The sequence below is a fragment of the Ruditapes philippinarum genome, unplaced genomic scaffold, assembly GCF_026571515.1.
Source record: "Ruditapes philippinarum isolate M1 unplaced genomic scaffold, ASM2657151v2 ctg269_1_1_1_1, whole genome shotgun sequence".
Lineage (NCBI taxonomy): Eukaryota > Metazoa > Mollusca > Bivalvia > Venerida > Veneridae > Ruditapes > Ruditapes philippinarum.
This window is the reverse complement of record NW_026866443.1, coordinates 594662-616058: the sequence shown is the minus strand read 5'-3', so window position 1 is coordinate 616058 and position 21397 is coordinate 594662. Positions and strand designations below refer to the sequence as shown.

General features: G+C 32.5%; 2 protein-coding genes across 2 annotated transcripts in view; one reads left to right on the top strand and one right to left on the bottom strand.

Annotated features, from left to right (window-relative positions):
• LOC132732489 (activating signal cointegrator 1 complex subunit 3-like) overlaps positions 1–21397 on the top strand; it is a 238080-nt gene that overhangs the window by 45713 nt on the left and 170970 nt on the right. The window lies entirely within an intron of this gene.
• Positions 14847–20809, bottom strand: LOC132732484 (uncharacterized). The gene is made up of 9 exons (XM_060718918.1): positions 20436–20809; positions 18959–19140; positions 18319–18527; positions 17725–17801; positions 17288–17457; positions 16957–17058; positions 16600–16668; positions 16053–16227; positions 14847–15519 (listed from the first exon to the last, which is right to left on the bottom strand). The coding sequence occupies exons 1-9, from the start codon at positions 20605–20607 to the stop codon at positions 15416–15418; spliced, it is 1260 nt and encodes a 419-aa protein (XP_060574901.1). The 5' UTR covers positions 20608–20809; the 3' UTR covers positions 14847–15415.

Genomic DNA, 21397 nt, shown 5'->3' with positions numbered 1-21397 from the left:
TATTTGTTTGTGCTACAAGCATTGTAAAATGTTTAATGCAATAAAAGATATTGAATTGATTTGAAATTGAATTGAGATATGGCATTTTCCATTAAAGGTGCAAATTTTTATAAACGAGTAATATTGTTTTTCAAGATGGACAATTATCAATTTACCAGATACAATACTTTATATATTGTATAAAAGGCAATTATTGTTTTACCAGTTATAAAAGGCAATTATCAGTTTATATAAAAAAAAGGCAATTATCAAATTACAAATATATGGTATAAAAGGCAATTATCAGATTACTGAGATACAACAACAACAACAACAACAACAACATTTATTAAGCATTAAACACCTGAAAGGTGCATATAGCCAATATTTACAATTGTTACTCTTGGGCTTTTACATAAAGCATTATATATTAAATAAAAACCAAGATGTTGGGTTCACTTCTAAGTTCTCTTCTTTATTTACATATCTGTCACAAGCAATTACAAATGATGGTTGACAGCTACTTGCAGTTACAACAACAAGTGACCAAGATATATTTCCTTATAACAAGAAGACAAACTTTCAAAAGTTTACGAAGACAACAATCTCAACTACAGGTTACACAGAAAAACGTAGGCGGCACTGAAAACCCCGCGAATCAGCACGTGATACAAAGAAATTACTAACAACCAATCAAAACACAGTATGCAAACAATAAAGTTCAAAGTGCATGGCAATGACTAAAACTCTTACAAAATACATTGAAAACACAGTCAGGATGGTCTGGTCACACACTCCCCCACCTTACAAAAATGACGTCTCGTCATTAAGTCACAGTCTTTAAGTCAGACGTCATAAATATGTCATGTCAAAGAACTACTACACGACGCTCCTACTCAAAATACACTACATTAACCTTATATACTATATACTAGATATATGAATCATACTCACCCAAATTTTACAAAAGACTCTCATCATCAACATCAATTGTTTCCAATATGTTTAACGTAGCTACAGGCAACATCTCAATAAATGGTGATATTACAATACAACTGCATATAGCCTTAACAGTTTTGTCGTCTATTCGAATACATTCTTCAGCCTCCTCTATTAACTTCTCGTGTGGATATCGACTCATGCCATCTGCGTCTGCATTTCTTAATCCTGCTCTATACTTGATATCAAATGAAAATTGTCCTAGTTGGGAAGCCCATCGTTGACCTGTGGCATCTAATTTTGCGCTGGTTAATATATGTGTCAAAGGATTATTGTCGGTTAAAACTGTGAAATGTTTTCCACTCAGGTAATCTTTAAACTTGTCTGTGATGGCCCATTTCAATGCTAAGTATTCAAGTTTGAAAGCACTGTAGTTCTGTTCAGCCTTGGTACAAGCCCTGCTGGCATAAGCAATCACCCTCTTAACACCTTCTTGTTCCTGGTACAATATGGCTCCTAACGCTTTGGTCGATGCATCTGTGTGAACTTCAAAAGGCTTGCTGAAATCAGGATAGGCCAATATTGGTGGGGATGACAGTATCTTCTTGAGATTATCAAAGACTTGCTGTTCCACTTCAGTCCACTTCCATTCCACTTTCAATCGCTTATGTCCCTTCTTGGTGGATGTAGGCGGCAGCAATTCTGACAGAGGTCTAATTAACTTGCTAAAGTCACGGATGAATCTCCTATAATACCCAGCAAAGGCAAGAAATGATCGTAATTCATCGGAGTTTGGATGGAATTGGCCAATTTTGTACCTTATTAATCTTTTCTGGATCCGTCTCGATACCAGCTCCACTGACGACATGTCCTAAAAAATTTACCTTGGGTTTAAAGAAGAAACACTTCTCTGGAGCCAACTTCAAATTACAGTCCTTCAAGCGCTTCATGATAATGTCCAATCGTTCGAGATGTTCCTCAAATGTTTCTGAAAATATTATTAAATCGTCCAAGTATATGAGACATATCCTAGTATTAAGACCTTGTAGACATTCCTCCATTAAACGCTGATAAGTAGCAGGGGCATTTGTCAACCCAAACGGCATACGGTTTTACTCAAAAGAACCAATTGACCCAACTGTAAATCCTGTGCGTTCTTTATGAGACTCCTCAACCTCTACTTGATGGTACCCCCGACTTCATGTCGATAGTTGTAAAATACTTTGCGCCATGTAGACAGTCGAAAATTTCCTCTATTCTTGGTAAGGCGTAGCTATCTTTCACAGAACGATCATTCAGCATTCGAAAATCAACACATAAACGCAACTTGCCATTTCGCTTTCTAACTAAAACCACATTAGACGTCCAAGGTGACTTTGATGGTCTAATTATACCTCCAGCCAAAAGTTGTTCTATGTGTTGGCGCACCTCTTCCAACATGTTCGGCGGTATTCTTCTATGTCGTTGTTTGAAAGGAATACTATTCAATAATTCAATACGATGTTTTACTTTGTTGCATAATCCAATGTCAGTATCACTGGTAGAAAATATGTCCTTGTGCCTTGTAAGTAACTTCTTTAACTGCTTAATCTGGTCGTCATCAAGTATGTGGTTGTCGTCTATGTTCAATTCGTTAATAATGTCATCTGACTTTTGATCATCTTCTATCTTGTCAAAGACCTCTTCTGCCACAGTCACTGGTTGCAGTTCACAAATTACTGCCCTTGGAGGTATGGTCAAAGTATGTGTAGTCAAGTTTGACACATTTATCTTCATTTCTCCATTATTGTGATAACAATATTGAACTACAGCAGGATTGATGTCTATATTCGATGATATGGTACTAAGCGGAGTTTCCTGAAGAATAGCAGTTGTAGAAGGATAATCAATCTCCTTATCTGTATAACCTTTGACTTCTAAAGTCTCATTTGGTTTCAAAATAATCTTCTGTAATGCTGCACTCCTAACTATGGCCAATCTATTCTTGTTCCTCCTCAGTCCATTTTCTCTTATAACTATTGCCCTAAAACTCAAATACCATGGTGTAAACAAGTCCGCCTTCTGTAAAAATTGATCACCAAAGTTTTCTTTACATTCTTTAAGAAGTTCATGTAGAATATTGGTTCCCAAAATTACTGGAGTTTTTGATGAATACTTGGTATCAGGTGTAACTAGAAGTAGGCATTGATGTGAATTTGATTTAGGTAATCCCTCTACTACATCCAATTTAACTTCAACGTATCCCAAATATGGCAACCTGTTTCCATCTGCGCATTCAATATTGAGTATGTCATTTATAGGTTTTAATTGATGTACCGGTTAAAAATTCCTGTTGAAAAAGATTCTGAAATTACACTTACGCAACTTCCTGTATCAAGCAAGGCTGTGACTGGAGTATCTTCAATACAGATTTTAACTTCGTTGGTTTCACCTATTATTTTGGATCGTTATACTTACCTGTGCCAAAGTTCGATCCTGTAACAGAGGCACTTACACTTTTGGGCAATCTCGTTGTCGGTGGCCTTTCTCGTTACACTTGAAACAGGTGATGTCTTTTCAATAAAGTTGGGCAATCTCTCCTTAAATGTCCTGGTTTCCTGCATACATAGCATTCCCCTGGATTACTAGTTCCTGTGTATGATCCTCCTGTGTATGATCCTCTATATGCTCCAGTACCTCTATATGCTCCAGTACCTCTATATACTCCATTATATGTTCACTTCCTCTACCAGCATATCCGCGGCCTCTTGTCATCCCTCTTCCTTTATGATAACCTCGGCTGTTTCATCCCAATATCTCGGAATATTTGCACCTCCCACTGCTCCTTCCTCTTTCTGCTTCTCTAATAAGTCTATCCTATCATTCAACTTCTGCAGCAACTTCTTCACTTCTGTCATCTCATTGGACTCTGTATTCACCGCCACTTTACATGTCTTCTCCTTCATGTCCTTAGGGCTGCCACTATCCTTCAAGTCAGATTCAATCTTCCTCAATTCTCTTTTAAAGTCATTGAAGTCCTTAATCTTATCCATTTGGTATACTGTCATATGTTTAAGATCCTTTAAAAGTCCATTATGTAAAAACTTCCTTCAAAATATCCGTATCTGTTCTTTTAAGTGATCCCAATTTCACGGCTTGATCAAAAAGCTCTTTCTAACCGGGAAGCATACTGTTCAACAGATTCTCCTTGTTTTTGTTTACTTGAATAAAACTTCCTCATCACACTTTCTCTAGACTCGACTGTGCCATAATCATTTTCCAGTTTATCCATAACTTCTTCAAGTGTTGCATCTGGTCCGAGTCTCCTGACCTTATCACTGGCACTCCCTTTTAACGCCCGTCTTATTCCATGTAGTATCTGTTCCTGCTTAAATATACCATCAGAACGATACGCATCTACCTCATATTTTAAAACTATCCCATGTTACTTCACCTTTCCCTTCTTCGCCAAAAAATATTGACAAACGTGGATATTGATACTTTCCTGACTTAGGTGCTGGCTCAGGATGTCCTGTTGCAGTAGCAATATGCTCATCATCATCATCCTCTTTAATATCACCAAACAATTTCATAAATTTCATCAAATCAGTAGCTGATCCTAATTTGGGCTTAATTTTCAAAGTCCTTAAAGCTTCAATCAATTTAGCTTCATCTGCAGTAATTTCCTCTCCCAAATCTTTCTCCTCTTCCTCAGGTGAGTAGGGATCTTCCTCAATGCTACTTAATGTCGTCATAATGAAAACTATTCACTATTCAATTCACAATGTCTAATTGTTGCTTCACAAATATCAGTTATCAATAGTCAATCAGTGATTTACACTGTAATTCACTTTAATTCACAATAGTATTACTTTTCAATCAATATACTATATCATATGAACATTCTCAAATAAAAAAATCTCATAATATAATATGAACACTATATTGTAGAACTATAGTCACAGATCATCAGTACTTTGGATTATCTAACCCATATCAAGACATAGTAAAACCATCAATCACTTAACGTTAAGCCGCAGTAGAACCATTATCATATATATCCAAGTTCAAACCTTTAAAGTAAATAGTCTTTAATTTACTTGTCTATACGGATGTTAAATTGTAAATTAATTAACAGTATGTTACTGTCACACTAAGTAAACAATTAAAAAGTAAAATTTAAAATTTAAAATCTTTAATGTCAATTGTACTAAATTGTAATTTAATCAATCAATGACAAATGAAAAGTTTCCAATATCAAATAAACTAATATCTAACTGTGTATTGCCTAAAAGAAAAAAATGTAATAATGTTTACATTAAAAAAATAAAGTGTGTCAAAATTTCCTAAGTTTTTTTTGTTTTTTTTTAATGAAAATAAATAAAATGTCAATCAGAAATCAGGTCTAAACACTATATTTTCACACACAATCAATTAAATTATTATCGTTTGACCTTTAATGTTCGGGGTTAAGTATGGTTCAAGGTCAAATAAAGTTCAAGGTCAAATATGTTTCAATATAAAGTATGACAGGGAGGTGCAATTCAATAACCCGAAATAAATTTCAGCTTTGATGACAATATATTTTATCAAGAAAATATTATATTTATTTTACATCTATTTATTTAAATCACAATACAATAATCAATATCTCCAAACTATGCAATCATCTGTCAAATAAATGTTTATCTATGATGCTCAACTATGACTGAAATTAAACAGCTGTTTAAATTGTTTATTTATTTAAATATATACTTAATTTTTTTGTTAAATCACAAAGGCCTTCTGAACAATATGGACACTAAATAGTACTTTGCCACAATATCAATCTGTAATCATGACACAGTTTTAGTAGCCGCTGATAATTGTTACAAATTCCTCGTTACCTACCTTTCAGAAGAACAAGGTCACATGTTTTAGACGGAATCGAAAGTAACGAAACCGAAAGTAGAACCAAGTGCAACTAACTGCACATATTTTCAATCAAGAATAAACACTATTTACTCCTCGTACCTAAATATATACATAAACTCTAAAGATTATTACTATCTAAATATATTACAAGTACAAGCGCCGCAAAAAACTATCAAAATATTTACCTATTTCAATCCTGTCGTTGAAAATGTCAGAATGTAAACAATGTAAAGGTCAATGACATACACAAGGGCAAACGTGAATCAACGAGACTATGCCGTGTGTAATGAATTAAATTTAGCAAGAAAATGTATTACGTCAAAGCCCACAACCCGTAACAACCAATGAAATTGTAGAGATTTTTGGCGCGCTAATTACGCATTCATAAGACGGAAGAATACAGTAAAACGGAGCACCTGCTAAAGAAAATAGTCCCAAATACGAACAAAATATTGTTTACAGTCAGCGAATGAAAATCACGGACAATTTACCAAAAACAAATTATTATTCAACCAAATAAATCGTCAGAAACCACAGAGCAACCACTGTCAATATAATCAAGAGAAAAATGACTCGATATAAAAGTTAATGTAAGAGTCAACAAAAACCACGTGACTTATCGAATCAAAACAAACACATGTGCTTCTGTAAGAAATGAATATACATGTTTCAAAAAATGGAAATGAATGTTTTTATATCTGTTTTCTTTTTCCTATAAACTTTGTAGAGGAAAAAATCGAAATGGCACAATATTCACCAAATTAGATAGTTTTACTTTTGTTAAAAAGACTGAAGATAAAGAAAAAGATAAATAGATTTACTTATGTTAAGAGACTGCAGATAGTCTATTAGAAAAGCTTTTAGAGACAGAGTATTAAAGTGTGCAGTGAAATCTTTCACATCTTTACAATATCACACAGTATTACCTTTCAACAAAAACTGCAGTAACACTTTAATGATTAATAGAAAAAAATATCAAAAGAATGAAATTAAGTAAGAAAACTTCTATACTTTACACAAAAATATAATCTATTACTGCAATTTATGTATGAAAATAAATGTTGTACTCACACACTCCTGAGAACTGTAACAAATTGACCTGGGTAAAGACTAAACCTTGAATATATGTTAAATGGCCACTAGCGCTTAAAGTTCCAAATTGATCACTAAATAAATGTCCCAATGTCCAGCACTGATAAGCGATATCCTGTGACAATTAACATCCTCCTCCTGCGAATCCTTGTAATATGTATCCTCTGATCCAAACGATAAAGAGTATCATCATGTAAAGACCCCGTCTACTTCTCTCCTCTAATCGTACCAATAAGTAATACTACAGCATGAAGTCCTCTCATCCTTTGATCCAAATGACAAAGGGTTAAAAGTCCACAAAATGACTGCTACCCAAAATAATTCCAATGTTCACGAATAATAGTTGAACATATATAAATCCACGCACAAAGAATAGTGCTCTTCACAATAAAATACAGATAAAAATGTTAAGTTCCATAGTGAATCTTTCTATAAGCAGCTAAAAACACTGTATAAAATCCATATGATTCCACGTTGGGCGCCAAATGTTACTCTTGGGCTTTTACATAAAGCATTATATATTAAATAAAAACCAAGATGTTGGGTTCACTTCTAAGTTCTCTTCTTTATTTACATATCTGTCACAAGCAATTACAAATGATGGTTGACAGCTACTTGCAGTTACAACAACAAGTGACCAAGATATATTTCCTTATAACAAGAAGACAAACTTTCAAAAGTTTACGAAGACAACAATCTCAACTACAGGTTACACAGAAAAACGTAGGCGGCACTGAAAACCCCGCGAATCAGCACGTGATACAAAGAAATTACTAACAACCAATCAAAACACAGTATGCCAACAATAAAGTTCAAAGTGCATGGCAATGACTAAAACTCTTACAAAATACATTGAAAACACAGTCAGGATGGTCTGGTCACACAATCATATACTGATGTGAACTTGAAATGAAGCTAAACAAAAAACAAAACATACAGAATAGTCAGAGAAGTATACTCGATATCATCCATCTTTTAATTTCTTAAATTGTTCGCAAAGTATATATATTTGGCAACTTTGTTAACTGTACTTTTTTGGTGCTCTGACATAATCTTTTCAAATTTAAAAATACTTGGCCAATGGCAATAAAATCTTTTAAAGTATTTATGTCTTAGATGTCTGTATTTAGGGCAAACTAATAAAAAATGGTATTCATCTTCTAATTTATGCATGGTACAATTATTACATAATCTATTTATTCTATCTATGTTATTATACCTTCCAATTTCGATATGTAGACTATGAGATGAAGTTCTAAACCTACATAATGCGATTCTGAAACGTTTATCGGTTATAAAGTTTAAATAATTTTCAAAAACAAAGTCGTGCTTAAATAGCGCGTATGATGTAAGTCGACTTGAATTATTTATACTTGTATACCATTCTTGTTTGTATATATCAAGGATACGCTGTTTAATGGACTGAAAATGTACACTTATATTTGCTTGACTTAACCATACATTTGTCATTCCTATTTCATCAAGTATTTGTTTAACACAATGTGCCTAGTTAGAACCATTATAATTTTTTCGATTATCTGCATCTGACCTTAACATATAATTTTAAACACTAAAAACTGCACTATTAATTTGTTTGTACGTTTAAAATATTTATCCAGAATTTTATCATTATAAATTTTCTATGCACAAACATCGGGTATCGTCCTAGCTCCCCATATAAACATTCCCTGTTAGTTGATATTTTTACCCCTAAGACTTTTCTACAAAACTTGGTATGAATCATTTCAATATCTTTACCTTCATGATATCCCCAAACCTCCGCGCTATAATTCAAGATAGAACTTACAAGACTATCAAAAAGATTACATTTTTGGGACACTGGCAGTTCTAATTGATTGCATACAATAAAAAGATTGTGCAGTGAAAAAGACGCGTGTTGCGCGAGTCTTTTCTGAGTTCGGTTCCAGTTATTGTTCTTAAAAAAATATACCCCTAGATATTTAAATGATGTTACAAGTTCCAGCTTAATACTATTTAAATAAAAATAGTACGTTGAGCCCCTATTCCCTGTTTCGAAAATCATCGCTTTCGTTTTATTTGCATTTATTTTCAACGCCCATCTATTACAATATGTTTCTAAGTCATTTAGCATAAGTTGCAAAGATATCGGGTTTGTGGCAAAAAGTGCTGTATCGTCGGCAAACATGATAAGGAAAAACTGAATTTCATTAACACTAATTACTCCGTCTAAATTTGAGTTTATGTTTTCTTTTAGATCATTCACGAAAAATAAAAATAGCAACGTGGAACTCGGGTCCCCCTGCTTCAATCCTACCCCCGATTCGAAAAAGTGGGACGTTGTCTTGTGACGCACACAAAATTTTACTGTTTCATACATAGATCTGATAGTTCTAACAAATCTGGAGCTAATGTTTTGTTGTAAGAGTTTGTTTAAAAGTAATACCCTATCTATTTTATCATAACATTTCTCAAAATCTATAAATATACAAAAGAGCTTTTGACGCTCACTTAGTACTTTTGCAATTAACGAATGTAGAATAAAAATACAGTCTACTGTTGACTTGCCCTTTTGAAAGCCAAACTGGTAAGTGTTAATCTTTTCGTATTTTCTCGACCATTTTGTGAGTCGATTTAACAAGATTTGAGAATAAATTTTCCCCAAGATATTAATAAGGGTAATACCTCTATAATTTTTTGGATCATCCGCATTTCCACTTTTGAAAACTGGGATAATAATACCTTCGCCCCAAGTTTTCGGGTATTCAGCATTCATAAACATTCTGTTATATAATTTAAGTAGAAAAGAGCTAATGATATTAAATGAATTTTTAAATATTTCCGAGGGCAAATTATCGAGCCCGGGGCTCTTTCCATCATTTTGGGAAAATACGGCTTCCTTTAATTCTAGTAAAGAAATTTCTGAGTCTAACTCTGCATCATATTGTTCGGGTATGTTTAAATTGTTTAAACTTATATTTTCACCCCCAAATAAAGACTGGAAATGCTGGCCGAGATCATTTATGTTTAAATTTTCTGTCCGAGTATTTTGAGGCTTGTATTGCTTTTTTACATGTTTCCAAAATTGTTTTGGCTTAGATTTTGCGATATTTGCTATATTCCTACCCTCGTTTATCTTAAATTTTTTCTTTTCCCGGAATTTAACTTTGTTGTATTCATTTTTTAAATCAAAATAAATATTTCGCAATCGCATATCATTTTTATTTTTTACAAACTGGTTTCTTGCTTTTGTGAATTTTTTCCTTGCTTCGTAACACGCTGCATTAAACCATTTTTTTCTATCGTGATTTAGATACTGCGTTTTTTTGTTATTCGATGTGTGTTGATATTGTTTGCTAAATACTGAAAATGCCGTGTCTTGTATTAAAGTAGTGAATTGACTTACTGAATTGTCAATACCGTTAGTCTCTATGTTTTCGCATAATAACTGAATCACACTTTGTTGCCCGGCTAGACGCTCCGTAAATACTTGACTTTTAGTCTCGTCCCAAATAACACGTTTATTCTCGTGCGCACTGTCGGGTTTTAAACAGGTTTTAGTTGAAATGTCCAATACTATTTTAACGGGTGTATGATCGGAAAACTCGTTCGGTGGAAGGATTTTGAAATCTGAGATGATATCAAAATCATTGATATTTAAGATTAAGTAATCAACGACGCTATAACCGTTTCTGTTGTAGAAAGTATAATTTCCTATATTCGCATCTTTCTTTAACCTACCATTAGCGATTAACATATTTGAAGATTTACATAAACTTAATAATCTCGTACCGTTAGCATCTGTCACGTGATCTTTACTTACACGCGGTGGTACGTGGGTCAAATTTGACAGCTGATCGCTGTCAATATACCTATCAAAACATAAATAATCAATTTGGTTTGATGTTCGGCTATTAAAATCGCCATTTAGGAAGATTTTGCCATTATTTCGATATTTTTCAATGCCTATCTCTATGGTTTCAAAAATATCAATTTCCTGCCTATTAATCACTTTTGAACTATTTGGCGGAATATATACACTACAAATATAAATATCGTCTACTGTATTAAAATGCGATTTAAGTAATTTTATCCATACAATACCACATGATAGTTTCTCTTGGATCTTAATCTTATTATTTAAAAACTGTTTATAATATACTGAAATTCCGCCACTATATCGTCCTTTTCTAACATTATGTGACTTATTCCCATATAAATGATCGCATTTAAAGCCCTTAATTTCTAAATTTAAACGTTTTGTTGTGAAAACCATGTTTCTGTTGTTATAAATATGTCATAATTATAAAAAATGTCCAAAGAGTCCGGATCACCTAATTTTCTTGAAAGTCCATTTACATTCCATGTAAGTAATTTGGGTTGCTTCCCTTGACATTCCTAATGGATTTGTGCCGTAGCCGTTTTACCCACATACAACTGACCATTTATATAAAGCTTTCTTCCAATAAATTTTGTGTCGTTTCCTTTATCTGTTTCCGCTTTTTTGACAGGATATATAGCTCCTTTCTGGCATCTCGCACTTGCTTCGGTTGTTGCGTGCCGACGCCCACCTGCCGTTCCTTTAGATGGAGTCGCTTTTCGTACCCAACTTTACGGACTTGTTCTCGATCTGAGTAATCATGAAATTTAACCACTATTGGTCGTGGTTTCTTAGCAAAATTGTTTCCGATTCTATGAGCACGATCGAATTTCATGTGTGAGGCATCCATATTGAGATTTTCCGAGCAGAAATCCTTTACTTTTTTAGAGCAGTCTTCAGCCACGTCCTCCTTTACCCCGTAAAACAACAAGTTCTCTCTCATTGACCTAGCCTCTAAGTCATCTATCTTATCTTCTATCTTATCTCAACTTATACACAACTTTATATGGTAGAAAAGGCAATGATCAATTTATGTAATATAAAAGGCAATTATCAATTTACCAGATCAAATGTTATGCTCCCCATAATTATGGTCTCTTTACGGTGGCGAGGGTAAAAAAACAACTTAAAAACCAGGTACAATGCTTTATATTGTATAAAAGGCAATTATCAATTTACCAGATACAATGTTTTATATGGTATAAAAGGCAATTATCAATTTACCAGATACGATGCTTTATATGGTATAAAAGGCAATTATCAATTTACCAGATACAATGCTTTATATGGTATAAAAGGCAATTATCAATTTACCAGATGCAATGCTTTATATGGTATAAAAGGCAATTATCAATTTACCAGATGCAATGCTTTATATGGTATAAAAGGCAATTATCAATTTACCAGATACAATGCTTTATATGGTATATAAAAGGCAATTATCATTTTACCAGATGCAATGCTTTATATGGTATAAAAGGCAATTATCAATTTACCAGATGCAATGCTTTATATGGTATAAAAAGGCAATAATCAATTTACCAGATACAATGCTTTATATGGTATATAAAAGGCAATTATCATTTTACCAGATGCAATGCTTTATATGGTATAAAAGGCAATTATCAATTTACCAGATGCAATGCTTTATATGGTATAAAAGGCAATTATCAATTTACCAGATACAATGCTTTATATGGTATATAAAAGGCAATTATCATTTTACCAGATGCAATGCTTTATATGGTATAAAAGGCAATTATCAATTTACCAGATGCAATGCTTTATATGGTATAAAAGGCAATAATCAATTTACCAGATACAATGCTTTATATGGTATATAAAAGGCAATTATCATTTTACCAGATGCAATGCTTTATATGGTATAAAAGGCAATTATCAATTTACCAGATACAATGCTTTATATGGTATAAAAGGCAATTATCATTTTACCAGATACAATGCTTTATATGGTATAAAAGGCAATTATCAATTTACCAGATGCAATGCTTTATATGGTATAAAAGGCAATTATCAATTTACCAGATGCATTGGTTTATATGGTAAAAAAGGCAATTATCATTACCAGATGCAATGGCTTATAATTATGGTATCAAGCTATATTTTATGAATTTTTGTTATAAAATTAATGAACAGTATAAATATATTATTTCCATAATCTTAATGTCAATTCTTGAAAGAGTTTTAACCTAAAATATCTCTGTTATTTAACACGCACAAATATTGTACGTAAACAGAATCACGTTTTAAATGTTCAGTAACAAAATATTATCATGCTATTTTAAAAAGGATTTTATTCATTTAGCAATAATTTCATACATGCCCCTTTGCTTTTAACGCAGTTTACTACTTTATCTCTTTAAAGCAAGCCTTAATGGAAGAATTTTTTTGGGTGAAATTCAAACAATAAAACAACAGCTTTATACACTTTAAAGGGAGTACAGAAGTATTAATAATGTGATACCATGGTTCAGCATTGAAATGTAAAAGAATGTTCGTACAGTCACGCCAGATCATAAAAAATTACACCTGTCAATTTATAGTGAACACTTGAACTATAATTGTTTCTATGAAATTAACATATCAGACTGTGTGGGGTCTTAGATATATTAAAACGGGATCCATTTTTTACAGTCAGACCTGTTTATTAGTCCAACATAAATACTGTGTGGTCTTTAGACAGGATCCATTTCTAAAGTCAGACCTGTTTATCAGTCCAACATAAAGGACTGTATAGGGTCTTTAAGACGGGATCCATTTTTACAGTCAGACCTGTTTATTAGTCCTTATTTAAATAAAGGCCACATAATTATGACAACCTGTTGGACAGAATATTATATTCTCTAATCCTAATTTCCTAACTTACCATACAACCATATGAGAGTTGTACTCTAATTCTAATTTGAGCAACTGGTTTATACAACCATGCAACTTGCTCACCCTATTGTTCTTCTCATTGTTTTTTTTATAGCCAATCAACAGGAATTTTGAGCCACTTAATTAATTGTGACTCAAAGATTAAGTAGTTGGTCACTTGCAGAAAAATGGGTAATAACTGATTAGTTTTGAACTTTTCCAGAAAATGCAGTTCGGTTGACTGACCATAGAGATATGTCCAAAAATATGTTGAAATTGGCATAAAAATCAACCAAACAAACATTTAGTATGTTATAAAACTGGAACTCGGCAAATAAGGGTCTTTCCATGTTAATCCCCCCCCCCCCCCCCGGTACCAACTAATTTTTACTGTTGTAGCTTCAAGATGCACTACCGGTCACAATAGATTAGTCAACCTTCGAAGATTTAACTTGTACCCCAGATTAGCTGGGAAAAACCCAAAATATTCTTTATTCCAGAGTAAGTCTATTGCCAATTTTATGTATCTGTTTGTAAGAGCCTCTTGTCAACATAGGACAGTTAAGTATAAATTTATAATAAATAGGTCATTTGTCTGAAAGTCTGGTCTTTGTCCAAAGGTTTTACTGTAATTAATTTTCGAAGTTGTATCAATTTTTTTTTTATGTTCAAATCCCTTTAGATTTAATGATCTAATTGTCTGTCTGGGTGTTAAATTGAAAAAAAAGTTTTATCGCATATTCAGTTCATAAAAAAAGGCCTCAAGCCATACAAGATGATATAACAGACACTGGTAAAAAACCTTCTTACATTTATTTTTTACACTTAGGGCCACAATTCCATTTCTGTGTGAAGCTATAAATCTTGTATTTTATTTCATTAATGTTTGGCTACTAAGCTTCTTGAAGAATTTAGAGGCTTTCATAGGACTGGCTCTCCTTGTGTCCAGACTATTTTATGACTTGTTATGTTCATTATTGTATTATTGTTAAGAGCCATTGTATAATATAATACACCATGACACCATTGGTTGACGTTGTTGACTTCAAACCACTTGCCACTCACTGCTGTCAGCATCTTTGGATTGATTCTTTATGTGAGAAAGCTATCCTGAACTAGCTTACAGAACGTCAGTTGTTCTACTTCAGGTGCCGGTTTGTGCCTGAAATAATGTACGGAGGAGCACCAGTAAAGCTGGAAACCCGGCTACAGAATGTCCATGGATTTCCATGGATATAAGCATGGACAGTGTCCATGGAGTATTGAAACACTTGTCCATGGACAATTCTTTAAATCCCTGGACAGTGTCCATGCTATCCATGTCCATGCTGTCCATGTCCATTGTCCATGATACCCATGGACAATGTCCATGATGTCCATGGACAATGTCCATTCTTACCATGGACAATGTCCATTTTTACCATGGACATTGTCCATTCTTGTCATGGACAATGTCCATTCTTTCCATGGACAATGTCCATTCTATCCATGTAATACCAATTTTGAGGAATCTTTTATGACATCCATGGTCAATGTCCATGATATCCCTCTTGCGTAGATACCTGTTTAAAAAGTCTGTAAAAAAAAGGTTGCACACAATCTTTTTTACTTGGGAGTTGCACTAGTGTAACAATGATTTTGAATTAACAAGGCTGTAAAATTATGACACATTAAAGATTTATTTACACCATATATGAAGACAAACAAGTTCTCAAATGTTCTCATTGATATTGTTCTGAATTGTTAAAACGGCCAAAGTTTATTTTGAACACAGATTTATTTTTTCGCTGTTTTGTTGGCACGAGATGGCTTGACAATGTCACGCAGCTTTTCCCTGACCATCACTGGTGTGACATGTGGAAAATTCCTTTGGATGATATCTGCAAAGAACATAACAAAATATATAAATATTAAGTTGACAAATCAATGTTTTATACTTAACCCTTGAATATAACAATTCAAATTATCTACATGGGCAATAAATCAAGAACATATTTAAACTAAAAATATACATATCCTTAAGTCTTTTGTTTCTTTTTAAAAAAATACTTAACAAGGACAGGTGTTTCATATTCACATTAGTGATCAAAAGTCACTTAAACTATGTGTGTGATTTATTCATAACCTAAAACAGAGCTTTATTTCCTAATTTGGTTTGTTAAATTTATGTAACAAATTGATTAAACATGAGAATTTCTATGAGTCTATTAAATCAGATAGTTTACTTTAAAAATCAATTCAAAAATGCATGACGAGTAGCAAACATGCTGGACGAGTAGCAATTTGAAGACACTTGCAAGACGATTGGCTCTGAAAATAATCTTTAATCCCTGTTAAAAATTCCCAATGAAATTCAAAAACTTTCAATGAAATTTAAATAACCAAAAAAAGAAGAAAAAAAAGAAACACTGACCGTAAATTCCTGTCAACTTTTCTTGGTCAACAGGGGGCCTTTTTTCGCCGCTTTTTGACGCTTTCCCTGTCAACGACTTTCCGGCATATTCTTCCTCTTTATACAAAAAGCGGAATAAAACGATGGCCATCTTACTGTAGCTGGTAATGCCAATAACCTTGCTCTGCAGTTGGTCCTGAAATGTTATATTGGCCTTTTCAGTTCTTTTGGATTCTTTGTTATCAAGTTTAGTACTGGCATCATTTGTAGCATTTTTGAGCTTAATTCATAACATAAAACATTCATATCAAAGAGGAAGTTCCAACAGAAATTTCAGTCGTAAATTAATTTATTCATTAGCTACTCTTTATTTGAGGCTGACAAACAAGCTGATAAGAATGCACTTTCTTTACTTTACACTTATCAAGAGTTAAATAGGAATTCATTATCTTTCATGATGCAGTATTTAATTTTAAATATCAATTGCATAAAATGTATAACACCATTTTTATAAATGATTAACGAGGTTGCCCTTTGTATTATTTACTCAAGTAAATAGGAAACATACCATGGTATAACCGCCAATCATTTTTTCAACAGAGGTATTTATGTCTGAATGATTATCTTGTGTAGATATCTGAAAATGTCAAAGTTCTAGGTTAATATAAATATGAAGTAAGCACACTTTTCATTTTATGTCCCATGTTAAAATTTACTTTACAGTGACCTTGACCTTTAAGTAGGTCTGACAGAACAGTGACTGTCATTATGGTCAATATACATGTCAAGTTAGAAAGATAATTGGATGTGAGTCTGATCATTTCATTTAAAATTGTAATATCAAGATTTGACAGGCTTTTTTTTAAAGATCTATTTCAGTAACTTGAAATCATCAAAATATCATGGTTATTATTGCATTACTTACTTGAAAATCAGGATTGCTGCTGCAACTGGCAGACAACTGTTCTTTTTCTAAATTTTGTTTATGGCCAGCGGTTTCGGATGGAACAGGAACATTACACTGCATCTGAAGTTTGGATAGATTAAAACATTTTAATTTTATACTCTAAGTAAAAACATTAAAATACATAACAATTTACAAATATCCATACTTGAATTGGAAGTCTAGAGGTGGTAGGTATTTTTTATTTTTTCAGACCATATTGTTTATAAATGCATTTAATGAAAGAAAAAAATCAGACATTAAGCATCTTTAAAGGTATGTCCTCTTTAAAAAAAACAAAAATCAAACAAACCTGTTGCACATAGTTCCAAAGCCATGTATAGCTAGTCTCTAGATGGGCAATCCTAGCATTTGCCTGGTATAGCTCCTGCCTCAACGCATTAATTTGCTGTTCTACATAGCCGTTCACTGCAGGAACACTGATTGGCTGAGTTTTGGCAGGCTGTTCTTGATTAGCAGGAGCTAAAGACATACAATATATGTACCAAGTGACCATTTTATTGTAAAGGAAAATATGCATACAATAATATAAAATATTATCTTTAAAAATTATCTTTAAAAATTTCAACAAACAAGTCCGCCTGCCGCCTGCTTTAAAGTTAAACACTGAACAATATTGTGTAAAAACCCAACAAAAAAGCTACACTCATAAGTGCATTAATGTTACACTGACCATAACTAACCCTCTAAATAATAAATCTTAATTATGTGTAAAAATATTTTCTATACCTTTCTCAGGGGACCCAGTACCATGCATAACATCTAAGGACTGTCTTAATGTTGATGATAAGCTCGGCAATGATATTCTAAAAAAGAATTTACCAGTTGACATTATTCATATCTGCTAAAATGTTCATATGACAAGATAAACAAAAAAAAAATAGCTATTTTTGTGCCCCCCCCCCCCCACTATGGGGGATTTAGACCCTTGTCCGTCTGTCCATCTATCTGTCCGTTCCCTTTTTGTGTCATGTGTACCTCAAAAAGTAATTGACCTAAAGTCATGAAACATTACAGGAATGTTGATCAGCATGTGAAGTTGTGCAACTGTTTCTTGAGTTTAGTTTTCAGAGATTTTAACAAATTTTGTAACAATTGAAATTGATACAAAATTACAACAAGCAAGTTAAATTTAAACAGGCAGATATATTGTCTATCTGACATAAGCTCAATAAATTATAAACAAGTTTCTACTTGTATTTATGTACATTTTTTCAATTAATGTTATCATATTATATAATGAATAATATTGTATAACATTATTTATCAGTTGATGAATAAGAAGTTGTGTCATAAACTTTAAGTTACTTAATATACATGTACCTGTCCTCCAAATTGGTTGGGGTTTTTTGGTCATCATCATAGGTACCCATGCCTTTTTCTGGTTGCCTCTGTGATGGTTCTTGGAGCTCTGTCATGTCTTTGGCCGGTTGTCTTTGTGTACACAATGATGCTTGGAGCTCAGTCAGCTCCAATTCATTTGCTGCACGTTCAAGCTCAACCCTATCTTTTTTTGCAGCATTTTTATCTTCCTAAGAAATTATAATATTTTACCTTATTATATTTTACATGATATAAGATTTACCTTGAATTTTGTGAATACCTTTGTTTACAAGTTGTAACAATATATATATTAAAAATAGCCTACAAACTTGCATGAATATAATTTCAGAATTTTTTAGCTTCAATTATTTTTTTCTAAAGGAACAAAAACATGACAAGTATACACACATTAATAAGTTCAGAACTGCATCCTCTCTATTCCAGTGCATTATATAAATATAAGACTCAGAGACTCCTTAAGTATTAAATTTAAAAGGTCAGACTTATTAGATTTTACAAATAGATTTTTAAGTCAGTCAAAATAAGAACAATTAGTGGGACTGGTTTAAAGTATCCTGATGAATTTAAAAATAGTTTGTAAATCATCTTAAACTTTAACAATTATTTTAATATTTAGTACCTTATTTTTCTTCTTCTTCCCAGTCTCTTTATTAGCAGGGGGCATACCACTTTCAGGAGTTTGGTTTTTCTCTTCATTGCCGACGGGAGTAGAAACTTCTCTCTCCTTTAAGATTTTATCCACAAGTGATGAAAATCTGTCATCAGCCAAAATTCCCATCAAGTCTTTTCTTCCCAAATGATCTATAAATTGAAGCAATTGTATTATAGTTTTATATAATATCCTTGGATGGCCATTATTCATTACGCTAAGCATTTTAAAGTTCTGCTTTTTCTATTTTCCAATGATCCAATCATGCTATGATGAAGAAATTTGATAGGGACCTTCAGAAAAAGGTCACATATGACAGGGAAAAATAAAATTAAGTATGACCTAAATGTATTTATACTATTGTGACTTTACATACATAACTGTGTGAAGGAATAATATTTAACCAAATGCATTTAATAAACATTGGTAGTTTAAATATTTTGTGTAAATTAAATAAGAATACCTGTAAAACAAATATAGATTTAATGGCATGTATCATATAAGATTTTATTTAATTTTCTATATTAGATTTACATTAAATCATTCTGGTACAAAATAGACTTGAATTTGATGAAAATAAACATCATACTTTTAAAAACATTTCCATATTCAAAATGTGTTCTGGTTACCAACATTTTTCGTACAGAAGTATTCATGCAGAAACAGAAAGATAAATTTAAAAAATGCTGCCTAAATAATCTTCCATTTGCACTCCATAAACATTAAAAAAAAATCTGGCACGTGTCTTTAATCCAGTTTACTCAGGTCACCATATTTATTACACACACTTTTTTTTTGCATCATTTATGCTTACCATATTAGGTAATATGATGTAGAGTCTACGTCACTTCTCACCTGTAAGCCTATACATGTAAACCGTGTAATTGATGCAGGGTTGTGTAAAGTTTGTTTGAAGTGTACTTACTACTTGAAAATAACTGGGCTTAATTATTTTGGCCCTCTGGGTGGTTTAACAGACATTATTTAAACGATAAACAGTGAATTAATATATATAAACTGATAATGTATAAAGCGATGACGCTGTACACACAATTGTTTGACGTAGTACACATTTGCGTATGATTTCGTACTCCTCATTATTCGTAACAAAATGCAATTTGTCTATGGTATTATGGGTAAATAGAAACATGGCAAAATAATAATAGAAACTTGGCAAAATAATATTTTTCAATTGTTCATAATAATGGTTTTACTTTTGATATTGGATTGATGACACAAGAATCGCCGATCTTTTAATCTTCAATCAAGCACTTACAAAAGATTTTCACCCTCTGCCTCTATAGACAGGCTGCTCAATTAGTCAATACAAGCAAATTTTCAACTCAAAATTCGGTGTTAAGCACTTTTTAAGATTTGTAAGAGCCATGGATGAATATACAGCAGAAATTTACTTTGTATTAAACTTGATACCCAAAATAAAATTTACCTGCAATCTTCCCTATCACACCAGTAAAAATGCCATAGCCTTGACATCGTGCCTTCACCTCCTGACCTTCCTTGTATTGATCTAATGGTAGTCTTGGCTCTACGATTGAAGTCATTTTAACAACACTTCCCTGGATGGGATCATCATTAACCCAAACTATAAGAGCGTACATGATGATCAAACAATAACAAAAACTTATAAACTTTCAAATAACGTTGTTGCCTCTTCGCGCTTCCTTTTCAAATATATCTGTGATTAATTAGCGATAATCTCGGGTCTCGCGAGTTTCTGGAAACAGTCTAAGAGTTCCTGATTGGTTCCTGACAATCACGTCAGCATCTTACATAAAAAATAAAATAAAAAAAAGCTCAACGAATGATTCGTCAAATTCACGTTAATTTATTCTTCTTTAAAACAAGAAATAATAATAAATATAATATCTAATCTGCAAAAATTACAGCTTCAGCAGCCGTTTTAACAAGTTTCAAGTTTTTTTTATTGATATCTCAAGGCCCAACTGGGCATGTGAGAAAACAACAATATAACAAATGTTTACAAAACAAAGTAAAGTGATACATAATTGAAATGGCAATGTTATGAACATAATTATGTACATAAAAAAAAAGAGAACAAAATAGAATAAAAAAAGATAGAATAAAAATATAACATATTTATACTTAACAATTTAGAATCGGAGAATGAGATCAAAATGAAAAAAATAAATATATCAATATGTATTATTAAGCACAAAGATTTATTTTCTTACAGAATATTGCTAGATTGAATAAAACATTTTTGCTTTCACTATTCATTAAATTTGAAAAAAAAATTAAAAATAATGTTAGGTCTATGAAAAATGAATTGTCTAAAATATGTCTTTCTCAGGTGTTGAAAATAGGGAACAGTGAAATAAATAATGAAATTCATCACCTAACAAATTATCAGAACATAAACAGCACACT

Excerpts from the sequence above, each read along its gene's own strand:
- LOC132732484 (XM_060718918.1), bottom strand. The coding sequence starts at position 20,607 with ATGTACGCTCTTATAGTTTGGGTTAATGATGATCCCATCCAGGGAAGT. Across the intron at positions 16,669-16,956 it reads GCAGCAATCCTGATTTTCAA|ATATCTACACAAGATAATCA; the intron begins GTAAGTAATGCA and ends TGACATTTTCAG. Across the intron at positions 15,520-16,052 it reads AAAGTTGACAGGAATTTACG|ATATCATCCAAAGGAATTTT; the intron begins GTCAGTGTTTCT and ends TGTTCTTTGCAG.